At 39.5% G+C, this 19,163-nt stretch overlaps 1 protein-coding gene across 1 annotated transcript in view; it reads left to right on the forward strand.

Moving 5' to 3' along the window:
* The first annotated feature begins 1,845 nt into the window (after positions 1-1,845).
* CELF2 (CUGBP Elav-like family member 2) overlaps positions 1,846-19,163 on the forward strand; it is a 554,881-nt gene continuing 537,563 nt past the window's right edge. Inside the window, exon 1 of the mRNA XM_060192151.1 lies at positions 1,846-1,937. Within this exon, the coding sequence (XP_060048134.1) occupies positions 1,885-1,937 (53 nt within the window). The 5' untranslated portion in view covers positions 1,846-1,884. The remainder of the gene's footprint in view (positions 1,938-19,163) is intronic.

The raw sequence follows: 19,163 nt of genomic DNA on the forward strand, positions 1-19,163 counted from the left end.
TAAAAGTGTTATGTAAATGTTTACACATTACTATGCTATGACCCAAGATCCACAGTGGGACAGCAAAGACAGCCCAGAAAGAAGCATGAAGCCCCAGAGAGGGAATGCATTTTGCAAAAGGTAGGAAATTCTCTTTAACCTTCACAGAAAGATAGCTGTACTCCTAAAGAATAGTCATCATGGAAAGCAAATATGACTGGAAATGCAAAAGGGACCCAGAGGCTGGGGTGCTAGGGGATTCTCGAGATAGTTTAATATGTGAGGCTTAGAGTTGACTAGAAAATCTTGTGGCAGAGAAAAGAGCATGCTTTCTGAAGCTGTCACCATGTATTCCGCCAAGTGCCCCTTAGGAAAGAACAGGTCCTCCTCCTAGTATGTTCCACCTCAGAGCCAGAAACTGGGCCCCTTCCTCCTGGCCCAAGATGTTTAGTTGTATGGGCATTACAAAATATTACATAATACTGTGCTAGCTTTAAACCTTTCCTATTCCTTGTAGGGAAAGACTGATTGGCACCAACATGTCCCTAACATTTCCTAACACTCACGTTTCAACTCCAACCAGCAGAGACCAGATCTGAGTCTGTAGCTCATCCCTGTGTGTTCCTGCAATTTGTTAGAGCAAGGAAGCTGATTTTTCCATTTATGGTAACGAGCTGGGAATTCACTGTTAAATAAGCATTTTAAAAAATGAACTTGATAGAAAGAGAAAGAATGTCAAGTAAAGTTCAAGTGGTGAGAATATAAGGAGACTTTTTTTTTCTCTTTGCTTGTTCCATTGCATTCTCTCTTTATATATCCTATATGAGTGAATAAGTAGGCTCTTAGTGGTGCAACCCTGGTCTTCTGGTTCTAGTCCTCCCGCAGGGCAGGTGGGGAGCTTCAGCAATAGAATTTTGGCCAGAAAGAGGGCTCCCAGGGAGAGCAGAAAACCATGCCTCACAAAAATCAGAAACTGCACAAACCCACTTTAGCACAGACCAGAGAAAGACTCAGAGTCTGGAGAAAAACAACTCAGCCCTACAGAGGTTTCAGCATCTGCTGTGCAAGTCCTCAGATGATTACTGAGAGGATGTGTGGGTTTAAATAAAGGACAAAAGACATCCAAGTGGAGGGAGAGGACCCACTGACACCCTTTTTCTTAATGTTTAGAGAGCTTCTACACACCCCTTTCCTGTTATGTAAAAGCACAAGGAAGAAAGGAGGGGGGAAGCAGTGTAGCAAAATCTCTGCCAGAAAACACACAGTAAATTTGAGCTTGTTAGCAGCCTGGTTCCAAATTATTTTTAAAAACCAAATCCTAGCAGTCATGTAGTTACAGCCTCAGAGGGAAGCTCTAAGCCCAGTGTTGGTGTCCCAGAACCCAAGCCACAAAACAGGGAAGAAAGAAACCTAACCAGTCTTCTGTCTGAATATGAAAGCAAAAATCTTTCGAAGGCAGGAAAGATGCCCCCAAGGAAGAGAAGCCTGCAGCTTGCAGTAATCTGTAAATGATTGCTGGCGAAGTCTGGAGGCTTCAGGCTTGATCTGTGTTTGTTCCAAAAGAAAGCCGAGGAGGATGGTGTTAATAAAGAGAGATTTAACTGAAAGCTGTGCTTGGAATAAAGTGGGCTACAAAAAGGTCAAATTTGATCAGTAGGAGCAGATTACAAGAGCTTGCAAAGGTGGTGTGGAGAAATGAGCGGGACCTGGGAAGTAATATAGCGCCAGATTGATTGGGGGGGGGGGGGTGTGGAAAAAAGACCAGGACAAGTGCTTATCAATCCTAGAAGGAGAAAGAGAGAGCCAGGCGCCTGCTGCTCAGACCCAGCCCGCGGCAGCCTCCAGCCACCCAGTCCCCTCCCTCCTTCTCCAGCCTGGGATTTGCCTCCAGCTGCCTTTTAGACAATGGTTTCCTTAATCTCAGACTTGGATCCCCTGAAAGACTGGGAAGTTTTAAGGTAGGCCTGCTTTGCTTTCTCTCCCTTCCCCGTCTGAGTTTAGGCCCAAGTGTGACCCCCAACCCCTTCCCCCACCCCCAAATAAGGAGAACTAAGTCAGTGAAATGCTTGCAGTGGGTTTAAGTGACGCCCAGTTCTGAGTATGGAGAGACAGCTTCCAGCAGATGTGTGGAGAGAGGCAGGGGAGGGAATGGATTTCACTCCTAAAGGGAAACAGGGTTTGCTTTAATGAGAGCACAGTCTCACTGAAATAAGCCCTAAAACCTGCTCACCCATGAGAACCAGTTCTATTTATCTTTGGCAGACGACAGGGGAGGTGGCAAACTTTCTGGTACTAAAAATTTAGAAACAAAATTTAGAGAACTATTCCAGAAAATATTATTACTGTTCTTCTTAAAAGAGTTTGTGGAAATGATCTCCCCTTGCCAGATCTAATTGTCAAGAACTAGTTATAGGCAGACTCAGCTGACCTTGGTACCAGTGAGGAGAATTTAGGAAATAAGGCCTTTCCCTGAAAGCTCCCCAAAACATCAACTCTGACCTCTTCATCTGTCAGAGAACTCAAAAAATTAGAACCCAAGTTACTTGAAGTGGCAAAGTTCATCCATTCCACCAACTCCTTTGGCGAGACTCACAGTGAATTAGTCATTTTGATGTATCACTAATAGGTATTTTATAGCAAAAAGCATTTTTGACAAATTTTAAATGTAAAAATGTTAATTTTTTTCATTAAAAGGTGTTTTATGGAATTTATATTTTCCCAAATAGTTGCACCAAAACACAGTACCCTTAAAATGAAAAGAGAATCCAAATCAGGAATAGAAGTAGAAACCTGTATATTATTGGGGCTTCATTTGTCTGAGTCATCTCTTACCAATTAGTCATTTTGTATTCCCCTTTCATGAGTTCTACTGTAGTGTTGGTATGACTTTATTATTTTTTTAAGGCAATAGCATTTTAGAAGAGAGCAAATAAAATACCAAGTTTTCATTGGGTCAATAGCCATCTCATTTTCTTTTTAAAAATTCTTGCATGTTGCTTTCTAGAATTTCATGTGAATATAACACCGATCATTTTTTATCTGCTTTTTTGCCAGTAAAATATCAAGTATATCTCAATGTTTTTATTTACCTTTCATAGCATCATTTTAATGTCTACATTAAACTCAGATTGTTTAAAGTCCTTCGTTTGTATAACAATGAACAAATGAATTTTTTTTTTTTTTTTTTTGCTTACATTAAATAGTTCCCAGGGTTTCTAGATAAAAAACAAAGGCATGGGTGTCTCCATGGGTCTGTCAGTGACACTTTCTTCTGTTTGTCACTTTAGATTCTACTTTTAGTTAAAAGATATTAAAGTTCTCCTATGAGTCTTCTTATGATACAAATTTTAGAATAAATTTCAGTCTCTTTTTCTGCAGCCGGATTTGTAACCTTTTTTCCTTTTGCCATTGCTTCAACTTCCCCACTCCAACTCAACTTTTTTTCTGGTAGAGAATGACAATGACAAAGAGTCAAAGTGAGGGAGAGAAAGATACCACAGCACTAAAACTTTCCCGTGTGTGTGTGTGTGTGTGTGTGTGTGTGTGTGTGTGTGTGTGTGTGTACGCACGCGGGTGCACAGGGGGTGGAATGGGGGGTTCCAAGAGAGCTATCTTGCTGACCCTGAAACCTTATAATAAGTTTGAAATGTTTTAAGAATGCTTTAAAATTACGAGTGATTAGCTAGTAAGAGTATTGCACAAGTTCAGGTGGCAAGAGAGCTCAATTGGATAGTGGACTTGCTTCCTCATGCACACAACTCAGGTTCCAGTCAGCCCCATGATTCTAAAAGAAGCTTTGATGTTGTAGTGTTTTTCCCTCTGTATTTCCTTCTATCCAAAAAAGTCACCTTGCTGTGGTGAAGCACCAGTTAAAAACAAGAAGAAGATTATTGCACAATTGGATACGGTTAGCTTTGGCTCTAAAATGTGTGTGATAACAATAACAAGACCTGAATATGTAGCCCTCCATTTAAAGATACCATGTCCAAGTGCCAGTCCATTTAAACCAGAGTTGAAAATGTTTCCTTTCCCTTATGTATGTCCGAAGCATAGCTAAAGTTTATTTTATGGCTTATGTAAGTACAGCTTCTCAGACTTGTACTGGCAAGATCTGAGAAACATTTTCAAATTGATCACTTTAGCCATGTTGAGTTCATACCTTCCACACCTCTTCTTGGCAAGCATTCTTCCATCAGCTTTTTAATTGTATATAATCATGTCCCAAGGAAAAGACTATAAAGAAGGGAGTGGTTATGTAATGCATTTTAAATCCCTTAATTACTTACAATGATGCATCCTTTTTTATTATCTTTATTTATTTATTGAATAGAAACAGCCAGAAATCAAGAGAGAAAGGGGAGATAGAGAGGGAGAGAAAAAGAGAGACACCTGCAATACTGCTTTACTACTTGCAAAAAGCTTTCTTCCTGCAGTGGGAACTGGGGGCTTAAACCTGGGTCCTTGCGCAATTAACATTAGTGCTCAACCAGGTAAGCCAACACCTTGTGGCTAACTCTGATTCACTGAAACATTCACTCACCAACAGTAAATCTCTAATAAGTCAATGTGTGAAAACTAGAACAGTAGACCTGGTAAATGGGACAATCTGGCAGGAAAATGAAGATGGTCTTGTGCCTGATGTAAGGTTAGTCAAGAAAATGTTTTAGGATTTCAAAGATTGGCAAAAATAGGGGGTGCTATTTTCTGTCCTGGTCTCATGTGGTGCATGACTGCAGAAAGGCCCCACCAGTCTATGTCACCAAGATTATTTCAGATGTTTGTTCCAGGTATGCAGTTGGAGTTCTGCCAAACCTTGTTGCTCCTGAAAAGTGATCATGAGATGCAACATTCAGATACACTAGTCATAGTACAGTCTTGTTGTTTGAAGATCTGACCTGGTAATAGATGCAAGCTAAGGTCAGAAACATTTCTCAAAACCCATATATTTGACGTTATCCATTCTTGGTTCACTTTGTCATTTGGAAAAAAAATTAACAGGTTGGAATATGCTGTCGACTATTTGTAAACTTTTCAGCAATGAAACTCCTCTCTGGGCCACTGAGAAAACAAAATAGAAACGTCTCAGGGGGCCAAGTGGTGGCACACCCAATAGAGTACACATGTTACTATATACAAGAACCAGAGTTCAAGTTCCTGGTCCCCACTTGGGTGGGCTTCACAAGAGGTGAGGCAACGTTATATGTGTCTCACTTTCTCCCTCTTCATCTCTTTCTTCCCTCTCAATGTCTCTGTCTCTACGAAAGAAAGGAAGAATGAAAGAGAGAGACAAGTCTCTCTCAAAGAAAAGAACCTAAATCAGAAAAAGTATAAAATCAGTACTTTTCTCTACTTATCCAACAGTTCTTTGTTTCCTGTTTCCAGTTACCTGCAGTCTGAAAATATTACATACAGTAAGGTAGTCTAAGGTAGAGAGAGAGAATATTCATACAAATTTTATTATCATTTAGTATTATAATGGCTTTTTGTGTGTTTTTGTCCATCTTTTCTTGTACCTAATTAATATATCATGCCTTCTGGTGGGTTTATATGTCATAAGACATCTAAACACAGCACATATGTAGAAGGAAATGTATAGCACACACCTGCCCAACACTGTTTGTGTGTCCACTGGAGTCTTGGAGAATATCCTATGTGAATAAGGAGGGATTGCTGTACACAGAAGAAGAAGCAAATGGGAATGTAGTGGAGCCAGAGTTCATAGAATAAAACACACAAGACTGACATTGGAACTAATACAAGATTGGATGTTCATAGAGATTACTTGAGGGCAAGGGAGTATGTTGACAATGAAAAAGTGTTGACAGAGGACAGAGTGAACTGAATGAAAATGTGAATGCATGGTGCCTAACTCCCAATTTAGTAATCCTATCTTCAGTTTCTCATTTCTTCTTCTAATCTTCTAAGCATCTGGATTTGATAGCATAGATTTATTTTTTTAATTCTGGCAATCTAACCATCACCCATTACTCAAGTGGAATTTATTCTTTCTACACAAGAGAGTAATCTAGATCAGGAGTTGGCAGACTTCATCTATAAATGGCCAGCTAGTAAATACTTTAGATTCTGTTGGTCACACAATCTCTGTCAAGATCACTCAGCTCTCTGCCTTTGTAATATGCAAATTTTCGTAGATAATATGCCAACAGCTAAGGCTGGGTGTGATCCAGTGACCCAATAAAACTTTACTGAGGAAAAAAAAAAAAACAGATGATAAACTGGCACTGGTCTATGGTCCATACTCAATTTTTCATCTATAACCTAGGCTAAATATCTGACCAAAAATATAATGGAGTTTGAGCAGATCATTGGAACAATGTTTTCAGATCTATATAACAAAGTGCTTATCATAAACTTGCCTCTTTATTGGGGGTGGGGGTTGTAAAGGATCTTTGGTGATCTTTCAAAGGTTAGAGGTGTTTTAGATAATGAACACTTGATCTCATGAAGATAATTTGGGGAACAGGACAGTGGCATACCTGGTTAAGGGTTACATGCATATATTACTACACACAAGGACCCAAATTTGAACCCCCCCACATGCAGGGGGCATACTTCACAAGTGATGAAGCAGGTCTATAGGTGTCTGTCTTTCTCTTCCCCTATCTTCCCCTCCTCTCTCAATTTCTCTGTCTTATCTAATAAAAATGAGAAATTTTTAATTTTTTTCAGAAAGAGAGAGAAAGAAAGAGAGAGAGAGAGAGAGAGAGAGAGAGAGAGAGAGAGAGATATTTAAAATGGCCACCAGTACTGGTGGATCCATAGTTCTAGTCTGGAGAAAACATATGACTTGCTGCATCCCTTACATGTTGATTGAGTCTCATTTGATAACTAAGTACACTCTTTTCTATTTCCTGAGTGTATGAGAAATGGCTGTGAATGAAAACAGCACATGTTTACAGAAAAAGTAGGCCTGACATGTTTGAAGTCCTACTTGGTCTCATTTCTGTTTCATTGCTTTCTCTTAACTCATTTAGGAGGCATTTCCCTTTCATATGCCTAATGAATCTCCTAAGATGAATTCCAAGTTCATACAGGAAAGTATGCCATGTAATGCTGAAGGAATGCCAGACATAAATATTCTTCAGTTCAAATTACAGAACATTTTGAAGTTGCAAAACATGCAAACAGGTTAGGTGGAAGTTCTGTTGGTGTCCATGGAACTTAAGTTGGCCATCTGAAAATCAGGAAGTGGGCTTCTTAGAGGAAGATAAAATTCCTAGGTGCCAGGCATTATGCTGAGTTATTTTCATTAATATCTTACTGAATCTTTGCAACATTATCAGGTAGAGGATGACATTCCTTCTATTTGCCACAAAATGGACTTGATTTTGCTGACTTTGAGCCAGAACACAAGAAAAAAGAAATAAAAACAAACAAAAACCCAGTATTGTCTAAAGTCCTGACATAATATCTGACCTTGATACATTGGCCAACTGGATTGGCCAACTTGCGCAGGTTGGAAAAATCTATATCACATCATTTTCTCTCCATAGAATGTTTGAAAAATCATGATCCAGTTACTACTAGGCCATTGAAGAAAAATCCTTGCTGAGCAAGGATATGTAAAGAAGAGCCAGTGTTAAAATCAATTATATTTACATGAAAGTGAATAAAAGACCTGGGCCTTCAAAATAATTATTTCTATTTGAGAATAATCTACTATTTTTAACAGAGAATGATTAATGTAGCACATGGCATAACTAATAAAGACAAGGATTATTATAAGATCACATAAAGATCTAAGTAATGGCAAGGATGTGAAGAAAAAAGAAACTCTGGTACACTGTTGGTTGGAATGCAAACTTGTATAGTCCCTCTAGAAAATAGTAATGAGTCTTCAAACAAATAAAAATGGAGGGGGTCGGGCGGTGGTGCAGTGGGTTAAGCGCATGTGGCGCAAAGCACAGGGACCGGCGTAAGGATCCTGGTTCGAGCCCCCGGTTCCCCACCTGCAGGGGAGTCGCTTCACAGGCGGTGAAGCAGGTCTGCAGGTGTCTATCTTTCTCTCCCCTTCTCTGTCTTCCCCTCCTCTCTCCATTTCTCTCTGTCCTATCCAACAACGAATTGTGTCAACAAGGGCAATAATAATAACCACAACGAAGCTACAACAAGGGCAACAAAAGGGTGGAAAAATATGGCCTCCAGGAGCGGTGGATTCATGGTGCAGGCACCGAGCCCAGCAATAACCCTGGAGGAGGAAAATAAATAAATAAATAAATAAATAAATAAATAAAAATAAAAATGGAAATATCTTATGATCCAGTAATATCACTGTGAGACATGTATCCAATGGACATGCAAGCACTAATCCAAAGGGACTTATGCATTCCTATGTTCATAGCTGTATTATTCACAGTACCTAGATGAAGTAATTATGGGGTATATATTCAGTGGAATACCACTCTACAGGCAGTGTGTAGCCTGGGAATTCCTGCAGTGAATAAGGCATTAAATTCTCAAGCATGAGGCCTAGAGTGTGATCCCTGGCATTTCATGTGTCAGAGTGATGCTCTGATGTTCCCTTCTCTTTCTCTCTCTCTTTCTCTGTCTCTCTCCCCTGTCTCTCCCCCATGTCTCTCATTAATACATAGATAAATCTTTTGTAATGATATTGTATCCTTTTGGGCAAAAATAGATGGAACTGGAGGTAATTATGCTTAGTAAAGTAAGTACAGATATGAAAGATAACTACCAGATGGTTTTCCTCCTATATGGAATATAAGGATGAAACTCATGGGTTGACAAGAACGAAACAGCCAAATTGTGTCCCAGACTTTGTCAGAACTGTGATGACTGTTGTTGGGGGTGGGGGACACAGAACTTTGGTGGTGGGTGCAGTGTGGAATTATACCCCTGTAATCTTATAACTGTAAACCATTATATAACTACTAATTTAAAAACTGTTAACAACAACACCTGTTTTCTTTAAGTTTGGAATGTTACTGCAATTACATTTTCATTTCATTCCAACATTCAAAGAGCCATAAACCAACCAACCAACCAAACCAAAATAAACAATAATGAAAAGCTCTCATCTGTTGTTTTCCATTCATTAACAAATAACCTTAAAAATTTACTCAACAATTATTTTCTTCCACCTGAAAGATATGTTTCCCTAGAGGGCTGAACCAGCAAAGTTTCAAAGACAAAACCAGTAAGGCTAGATCATTTGAAATCTGTTCTAAGAGAAACACAAGAAATCTTGTGCAATTAGATAATGTCTTCCAAAGGTCCATGATAACAGTGAAACAATCTTCCTAAAATAGAGACTGGCCAACGACTTTCATCCTACCAGTTGGGAGTAGACCTCAAGTGGTCCATGAAACTTCCCCCCATACACTCCCTAAATATGTGTTCAGGCATATGCTCTAGAGTATTATCACCATGAAGAGTATTCTCAGAAAGAACACAGAAAGAACCCTGTGTCCCCCTGCCCCACCACTGAAATGCAACAGAAGGTTCCACCAGAAATCACCTAATCTCTCTACTTTCTATCACTCTTTGTCAATTGCCTGCTCCAAACCAAACACCTTATTGTTTCCCAAAACAAGCACTGTCTGTCTTATTTTTCCCGAAAAATGTATCCCTGCCTTTGGGGCCCAGGTTTGATTCCTTCCTCTTCACTTATAAATTTCTCCTTCCCTGCCTGCCCATTTTACCCCCTTTTCTCAATCAGAAGTAAGATTTTTCTTCAGTTAATGTTAGTAGTGTTGGCTCTAAAAATCAGATACTAAAATGAAAGTGCAGTTTTTCTGCATTGTAATGTTCATATAATTCTTAGTTCCATTTGCAGTCTCTAAACTCCTTGGAGATAGATAGGTCCGGTGCATCTCTGTGTCTGCTTACATCCTTTGAAAGATAACAGTTTCAGATCTTTGCTGAGCCAGACCCAGCATATCTATAAGGTGAAAGAATGAAGCAGATTTTATCTAAGGATGACTGTCTACAAAATGATCTGATCAATTAGGGACAGAGCAAAGAAGCCCTTCCCATGGGCTCTGAAGTCCCACCTCTGAGCCATGCTACACATCCATTCCCTGCTCTACCGAGTTTTCTTTGTAGCAAAGCAATTCTCTTTCTATTGATCTCCTTTTTTTTTTTTTTTCAGAGCCCTTTTTATTCCCAGTCCTTGTGTGGAGTTGATGGACGAAATTACAAACCTGTTTTCAGATGTTCTGTCTTAGAAGCAGGGCTGTAATGTAAATCAGTGGCTGTAGGAATGCATTCTGCTGGCAGACACCAACATTAGCAATCAGATGGCTTGTCCTGTGGGGCCATTGTTGCAATCAACCCAAGTTGCAGGTGTTTCAGTTAACCGTGGTTTTAGAACTCCTTCTTGTTCTTCATTGCACTTCTTTTTTATTCTAATAGAGACACACATGTCTAAAGCAGAAAAAATTGTTGGAAGCCCATGGACATGGCACTTTTTAACATTTTGTCATGTGTTCTAGTGGGTAAGTGAAAGATTTTTGGACCCTGGAAAAATGTCACCCTTTTTAAAATTTGCTATTTAGTAATAGAGCTTACTGTTTCTCTTTGAGTTTTGGTTAATGAAATTCCTCTCCCACTGTTGGTATCTTTGTTATTGATAAGAGAAATCTTTGTTGGGAGCCCCCAAATAGGAAGAATCTTGATAAATTTGTTCTAACCTGACTACTTCTAAACATAGCTTTGCTTGATAATCCCATTCAAATCAGCTACTTCTCTCATTTGAATTCCCTCCACACTTAATCCTCTCCCCTCCATGTCAAGATAGTGTTTTAGTAACAATTTGGGATGTGTTTTTAATTTGTTCCTCTTTTTTTTGGACGATTGATTAATAACCAGGAGAGAAGAAACCATATCCCCATTAGAAGGCCCATTATAATGGGTATTTAGGAAATATGCACATTTAATGATCTAACAAGCACAGTGCAGATGGAAAGTAAGGCTAGTGGGCTAGGTAGATAGTACAGTAGTTATACAAAAAGATTTCCATGCACCAAAGGCCATAGGCCCAGTACCCAGCACCACCATAAGACAAAGCTAAACAATGCACTGGTAATGAATAAATAAATAAATAAATAAATAAATAAATAAATAAAATAAAACTGGGCACTGTTAAATGGTGCTATGAATGGTGTTATGATGTTAGGAACCTAAGGACATTTAATTCCAGTATTGACCATAGCTACTCCTTCTCTACAGTACCCTCAGAGGGACCAGGAATGAAAGGAGCAAGATAGGGTCTATCCATTTCTGCAGGGAGGATTCTAAGAATTGTTTGTCTGGAATTTCAGGAAGGGTGTGGCTAAAATATTCTATAATACTTAGCCAACCTCCCTAGTGATAGTTTGCCAAACCTGGATTCCCATAGTCCCAGAAAGACTATGAAAAATTGAAGCAAAGTACTACTTTATAATGAAATAGAGCATTGCCTCAAAATCTCAACATATTTAGATAAAACAAGTTAGGTTAGAGGATGTGAAACATCCTTGCCTCCTAAAATAATCTAGGTTGTCCTGAGTGATTTTTGTTCTGGTTCACATAGAAACCTCAGTTTATCAGCTGGTAATGTTTCAGCTGCAAGTAACCAAATACTGAACATAACAACCACATTTTACAAGGTCTAAACTAAAAGTTGGCAGACTTGTATGTAAAGAACCAGTTCGTAGATATTTTTGACTTGACTGATGAACCATATGGTCTCTGCCACAACTACTTAATTCTGCCATTGTTGCACAAAAGCAGCCAGAGATGCCACTTAAGTGAACTGGCATGACTTTGTTCCAACAAAACTGCAAAAACAAGCAGAGGACTGTGTTTGGCCCACAGGTCATAGTATATACCAAATTAGGATAGCCAGTGGGCCACTGTTTTTTTTTTAATCTTTATTTATTTATTGGATAGAGACAGCCAGAAATTGAGAGGGGAGAGGGAGATATAAAGGGAGAGAGAAACAGAGAGACACCTGCAACACTGCTTCTCCACTCAAAAAGCTTTCTCCCTGTAGGTGGGGACTGGGGGCTCAAACCCTGGTCCTTGCACACTGAAATGTGTGTGCTTGACCAGATGCACCACCACCCAGCCCCTGGGCCACTGATTCTTCACTAAAAATTAGATATGAGGTGTCCTAGACAACAGGAGGGAAATAGAGCCAGAGAAAAAGCTATAGATAATATGTTTCCCCCAGATCCTGTACTCTGAAGGGTCCCAGGTGTACTCTGGGAGAGAGTATGTAAGGAACAGGAGGGAGGGAGGGACCTTTAGACTTTCTTAGACCCAGACATTCTTGATGAGAAAGACAGAGCACATTTTACCTTTGAAAGAGGGCCAGTACTTCTTTCCACACATGCCTTTCAATAACCTGGAACCTCATTTCATCCATTAATAGCAGGAACTCCCCCCTTTGGATATTAATAAATGCACACATGATGGTGGCACAGAGATTCCGCGTCTCATAGAGGCCCATGCTTCCTGCTACATCAGATGCCTCTTTGCCTCCACCCTCACAATCACTACAGAACAAAACTGGTATTTTTTAAGAGATTCAGGATTAAGAATGGGGCCAATAGAAATAATGTGTCTCTTCAGAGACATCAATCAGCTACCACTGACTATGAGTTTAAATCAACCTGATGTGACACTAAAGAATTTACAGAGAGGCTGGGTGGCAGTGCACCTGGTCAAGCACACATGCTATAATATTCAAGGACTCAGGTTTGTGCCTCCAGTTCCTATCTGCAGGGGGGGAAAGTTTTTCGAGTGGTGTCTCTCTCCCTATGACCCTCTCCCCTTTTGATTTCTGGCTATCCTTATCCAATAAACAAATAAAGATAATACAAAAAATTAACTCTGAGAGAGAGAGAGTGAGTTAGAGAGAACAGCTAATACATGTGTCCAGTCATGGGATAGGGTTGGTAGCACAGACAGACTTTGAATTTAGAAACTTGGGGAGGCTTCCAACATCTCTGAAATCAAGCCCCATGGATTCCATCTGAAGAGTCGTACCCTCAAGTGTGAACTGAGCTCCCTCCTGGTTGAGAGCTCTCTGCACTCTTGATTCTTACTTAATAAATGACAACTTCACAGTAAATTGCCCTTAAATTACTGGATTGAAAGTGTCCGTTTCCTTTGTCAAAGAGCTAGAATTATAGAGTAGGGCTTAGGGAGGACCATTGGGAAGGGAAGTGGTTTGAGGCAGAATTTCATTCTTAAAGACTTTAATTTCAGTTGTAATTCCTTCCCAATAGGCCTAAAGCCCTATTGCACACCTGCTTTGGCCCGAATTGGACTCAAGTTCTCTCTGTGCTGGTTGCCTTTGTCCTTCTCCAGTCCCTATGCCCCTCCCAGAGCAAGAACAGATCTTACCTCCAGGCACCTGGCATTCACAATGACAGACAGTTAGTGGCAGGAAGGAACTGTGCTACATGCAGCAGGATTAGCTCAATTAAAATTCTCATAGCAAAGGGCATTGTTTTCCTCTTTGAAAAGAGAGTGGGGGGGGGGGATCTAAGGAAAGACTCTGGAAAACTTGCATTTGTTAAAATAAATAAATAAATAGCTCAATTGTGAGTAAATACTGTTTCTTACTTCCCAGACTGGTATCTGTCTTACAGTCTTTCATGACAGAAAGCAGGCAGCAAGGTGGTTTTCCATTTGTTGAACTTATTCTGGCCAAAGTACTTCTCACAGAGCCACTGTGTAGTGCTTTAGAATTCTGGTTTTAAGCTTTGTCTGCAATCAAGCAGAGCTCTCTAGAGGATAAAGCTATATTGAGCTTTAATTCTCTAGTTAATATACTTTTATTTCCATAAAATTGGTTTCCTTGTCTTTTGCTTATTCTCTGCAGGTTATCATTCAGTAAATCAGCAGAATTGAATTACTAATGCTCTCAATGAGCCCATTAGTTAGATGGGGATCAGAAGGAAATATTTTGCATATAAACTTCAAATATCAAAGTAGGACAGAGAGATAGAGAGAGAATATCTGTAGTCCTTGACTGTGTATTTCATAGCTTGGGTTTCTTTGCTCAGATAATTGGCTTAAATCACTTTTGATTATCATTTCTTTCTTTCTTTTTTTTTTTGGCAGAATATTTTTATGAAAACAATGAATAGTTTTTAATGTGTGTTATCACCATTCTTCCACATAGATTTTTTTTGTTGTTGTTGTTATTTTCATTAACCCCTGCAATAGCATTTGCTCTGAACTCTAATCTCCAAACCATAAAATAAAGTTTAAACTACATCTTGAGGCAGGAAGCTTTAGCTTTTGCCATTGGTGCAGACAGTGGCTTTTGCTAATGAGAGTTCAGGCCAGGAAAATTTTAAAAATATATATTTTATAGATAACTTTGGAATATGCCTTCATGTTTCACAAATCTATTGATTTACACTTTAATTTATCTTTCTATGTGATTTTTTAAAAGTAATTGTCGGCAAATTTAGTTAATTTTGTGTCATAAGGTGATTCTGAGAGCTGCTCCTCTGCTTCTGACTTTAGACAAACCTTTGTTTAAAAAGGTATTTGCTGAAAACCTAATCTACCTGATTATAGCAATCAAGATGTTTCGGGTATATTGAGTGTGTTTTGCAAATGCACAGTTTAATTATGACATTCTCTGTGTCCCTTTTCCTGTAATTATTTTTCTCTGCACTATGCACATACTGAATAGCCAAAGAGCTGTCTGTTAGGAGGGAAATGAATAAGTAGAAAATTAAATGTCCAGTTAAGTAATGCCAAGCTTCTGTACAGATATAGAATGCAAGTCATATCTTTAAAACGCAGTTCGTTCAGCTGAGGACCCTGGGATAAACAAAGTTGGTATTACTCAAGCTGATCATAGGTCCTAATTTGCTGCTTTGCTTTTCCATTAAACTCTCCACAGGTGACTCCTTATAACAATTGGGTTTACTATATTCTGTATTCAGGAATGGATTAATGTTAAGCAGATATTCTTTTAAAAGGGCAGCATGTAACCATAGGCTGTTCTAGAGTTTTCAACATTAATACCTCAAGTAGCAAAGAGATAAAAATACGTTAAAATGCATAATTCTGAACCTTCTTTAGAAAAGGAAATTGGGAGTTATACAAAAACATTGGGAGTATGTAGATCATCACAGTTGCATAGTAGACAAGGGACATGAAAACTGATACTAGAGGTTTCTGGAAGTTTCTAGATGGTGCACAGCACTCATGGAAGAGGGTAGAGACAGATTGCATGAAGAAAAGAGATGGGAATGTCTTCGGAGAAGCAATTACAGAACCCAGACTTTCCACCTTCTGTAGCCTATAAGGAATTTTAGTTCGTACTTCCAGAGATATAAAGAATAGGAAACCTTCCAGTGGAAAGGGTGGAATATGGAACTCTGGTGGTGGCAATTGTATGGAATTGTACTCCTCTTATCCTGCAACCCTGTCAATCATTATTAAATCACTAATAAGAAAAAAAGAGGAGGAAAGACTATATCGGTCTCTGTTGGGTTTTCTTTTTCTTAAATATTGAATATTGACACTAACAAGCATAATGAATAAAGTTCATGAACATTGCTATCCTCAGAACTTTTTCTTCTGATTTGCCCCTAAGGCTTAATAGGTAATGACAGAATGAGTCTCAAAGTATAAGAGTATGCTTGACCCAAATTCTAATCTTTTTTTTTCTTTTCTTTTTTTTTTAAATTTTTTATTTAAGAAAGGATTAATGAACAAAAACATAAGGTAGGAGGGGTACAACTCCACACAATTCCCACCACCCAATCTCCATAACCCACCCCCTCCCATGATAGCTTTCCCATTCTCTAGCCCTCTGGGAGCATGGACCCAGGGTCATTGAGGGTTGTAGAAGGTAAAAGGTCTGGCTTCTGTAATTGCTTCCCCGCTGAACATGGGTGTTGACTGGTCGGTCCATACTCCCAGTCTGCCTCTCTCTTTCCCTGGTAAGGTGTGTCTCTGGGAAAGCTGAGCTCCAGGACACATTGGTGGGGTCTTCAATCCAAGGAAGCCTGGCCAGCATCCTGGTGGCATCTGGAACCTGGTGATTGAAAAGAGAGTTAACATATGAGGCCAAACAATTTGTTGAGCAATCATGGATCCCAAGCTTGGAATAGTGGAGAGGAAGTGTTAGGGAGGTACTCACTGCAAACTCTAGTGAACTTCTGCTTTCAGGTATATATTTTGCAGTAGTTTATGGATACATAAGCTCTCTCTCACAGAAACCAGTACTCTGCTCTCTCCCTCACTCCACTACCCTCTCTTTATTTTTCTCTCCTTCATTAAAATAAAATAAATTAAAAAATTTAAAAAGATACAGTTTCTCAGGAGGGAAGAGGTTAAGATCCCTTAAAGATATTATCATAGAAGAGACTTACCTGCAGGGTTTATAGACTGATCCTTGGAGTTTTAAGAAGGCCCCCACATTTTAGTAGCTCCAGCAACCTGAATTCTTCCATAAGGAAAGCTGAACTTCTGGGTCACTGCAAGTTTGGCTTATGGAGTGTGTGTGTGTGTGTGTGTGTGTGTGTGTGTGTAGGGAGGTTGTATGCTTAACTGACACTGTAACTAGCATGTGTCCAAGATTGATGCTCTAACCCAACTGGTTACATTCTTAAAGATATACAGGAGTCGCCCAGAAGCTAACTGTGATTGGGGCACCTAACTAGTTGTGTGATGCCTAATAAGTCCTTGACCCTCTTCCTGACCCTCTGTATAGAAATAGGGATAATACCTATCCTTTATATTCACAAGTATGTTGGCTCTTCATATCATGATCAAATGAAGCATATTCAAAATTACACTTGTTTTGAATTGGTCTTAGTTATGTTTTAGGTTTTATTCTGAATTTTAAATGCCATTCATAGAGACTACAAGATATTTGTGTTTCACAAAAAAGAACCTGAGTTAAATCAGGTCAAAAGCAGAACTTTGAGGTAACTCTATTTGTAGAACAAATGCTGAAACTGACCTGGCTCAAGCATTGGAAACCGTGACTTTTAGCCTGAGTCTAGCATGAAACTGTTTTTGCTAAGGTTCCTGGTGCCAAATCATAATAGCCAACCCAATGGCCTGATTTTAATCCTCATTGCACTTAAACTATCAGAAGCACTCACACTGTTGACTCAAATATTTTCCTCTCTTACCTTCCAAGAGGTTTCAGTGACTGAATCTTTCTTCTGTGACCAATCTTTCTTCAGATCCTTAGCTAGTTTCTCTGTGTACCTGGAGCCCTGTCTTTGTCTTTCTCTTTTACTCTGTTAGATGTGTCGAATAGTCCTTCAAAAAGACTGAGTAAAATTTCCTGGATTGCCTTGTTTTGCTGATTGATAGAACTTTGTCTTAATCTCATTTTCATGCCTTCTTTATATTCTGTGCCCAGTGCTACTTACCTCCACTGCAACAATGGGCTGGATGGTGAAATGGATTGGATGGTGCCTGGAAGCATTTGAACTTAGATTCTTCCCTGTATTTGCCCCCTTGGCACTTTAAATTTTCAAGTTCATATGCATCCTGATTCCCAGTGTGAACTTCTCTCTTGAAATGATTTGCATTTGCCATCAGTTACTCAGGTACCTTACAGAGAGTCATAAAGAAGGTCTATAACTATTCTCAGACTAGAAACACCTGCTCAGCTCTACTCATTGTCCAACTCTATTCTTCATTTTGAGTAGTAACTTCCTGCATCTCCTTGTTCTTCCACTTTATAAATCACTGGCTCCATCTTTACTCATTTAACTTATTTTTTTCAGCTATGTGCCAGGTTTTATGTTAGAGGACAATTCAGTAATGAGAATGAGTGGACCAAGCCCCTACCTCATACAGTTTACATCCTGGTCAGAAAGAAAACCAGCTGAAGTCAAGAGATAGCTCACCAGATGGGATACATGCCTTGCCCTATGTGTGACCTAGGTTTGAGCACTGGCATCACATTATCATTCCATGGGATCCAGGGAATTTTAAGGGCTATCATCTTTCCATCTGTCCCTCTATCTGAATTAAAATCAGCCTAAAGGGGGCTTGTGGTAGCACAGCAGATTAAGTGCACATGACACAAAGCACAAGGACTAGCATAAGGATCCCAGTTTGAGCCCCCAGCTCCCCACCTGCAAGGGGGTTGCTTTACAAGTGGTGAAGCAAGTCTGCAGGTGTCTGTCTTTCTCTCCCCCTCTCTGTCTTCCCCTCCTCTCTCAATCTCTCTCTGTTCTATCCAACAACAATGACAACAATAATAACTATAACAATAAAACAACAAGGACAACAAAAGGGAATAAATAAATAAAAATAAATATAAAAAAATATTTTAAAAATTTTTAAAAAAAAGAAAATACTGGTGATGCAGTCCTGTGAAATGTAAGTAGTTGGATTTCCAGGCCTAGTCAAGAAAAGTTGACTCTGCTCCAGAAAAAATTAAAAAATACTACAACAAAATAACTCAGCAAATTTCACTGGAGAACAGCTGGGATTTTTGGTACAGAGAGGAACATCACTATCTGAAGGTTGGTGGTTGCTTGTGCACGGCAAGAACAGGAGAGGAGAAAGAGAGTGACTCCAGCATAAATGCAGCACTGCTTTGCTGGTAGGTGCCATATTTGCTCTTGTTTCAAATCCACATGGCAAATTTAAATGGCCCACTGGAAACCACTCAGTCACTGAGTGGCTAAGCAAAAGAGTTTGGGGGTGGTGTTTAGAGCTGTAGAAGCCACAGGCTCTTGAATAAACCCCAGGAAGCCATCCAGGGGCACCGCAGAACCAAACTGTCTTCCCTTATGGCAACTGGAAAGCCTACTAAACACTAAGGTGTCCCAGTTGCTACAGAGACTGGTGAATGGGTTCAGACCATACTACAGGTTGGAAAGTGACTTTGACATTACAGCATAGTTCCTACATTTAGGATTCAGTCTGGGAATAGAAGGGTCCTTTCCCCCCTTCTGTCCCCCGGGCTCTACTTAAGGGCTTTCAGGAGCTGTAGTATACTTCTTCAAAACTGCTCCTCTCCACACTGCAACTCACATGCAAAACAGAACCCAACACCATATGCTGGCCAACAACAGAAACCAAAACAGATAGTAAAACTAGGAAAACACTAATTCTGCCATACCAAAGTGATGGCCAGAAACTTATTGATGCATATCCAGAAAAGCTATCATCAGAAAAATAATTTGTGGAACACGTTGTTAGGAAATTTGCAG

Source organism: Erinaceus europaeus, chromosome 6, assembly GCF_950295315.1.
Source record: "Erinaceus europaeus chromosome 6, mEriEur2.1, whole genome shotgun sequence".
Classification (NCBI taxonomy): domain Eukaryota; kingdom Metazoa; phylum Chordata; class Mammalia; order Eulipotyphla; family Erinaceidae; genus Erinaceus; species Erinaceus europaeus.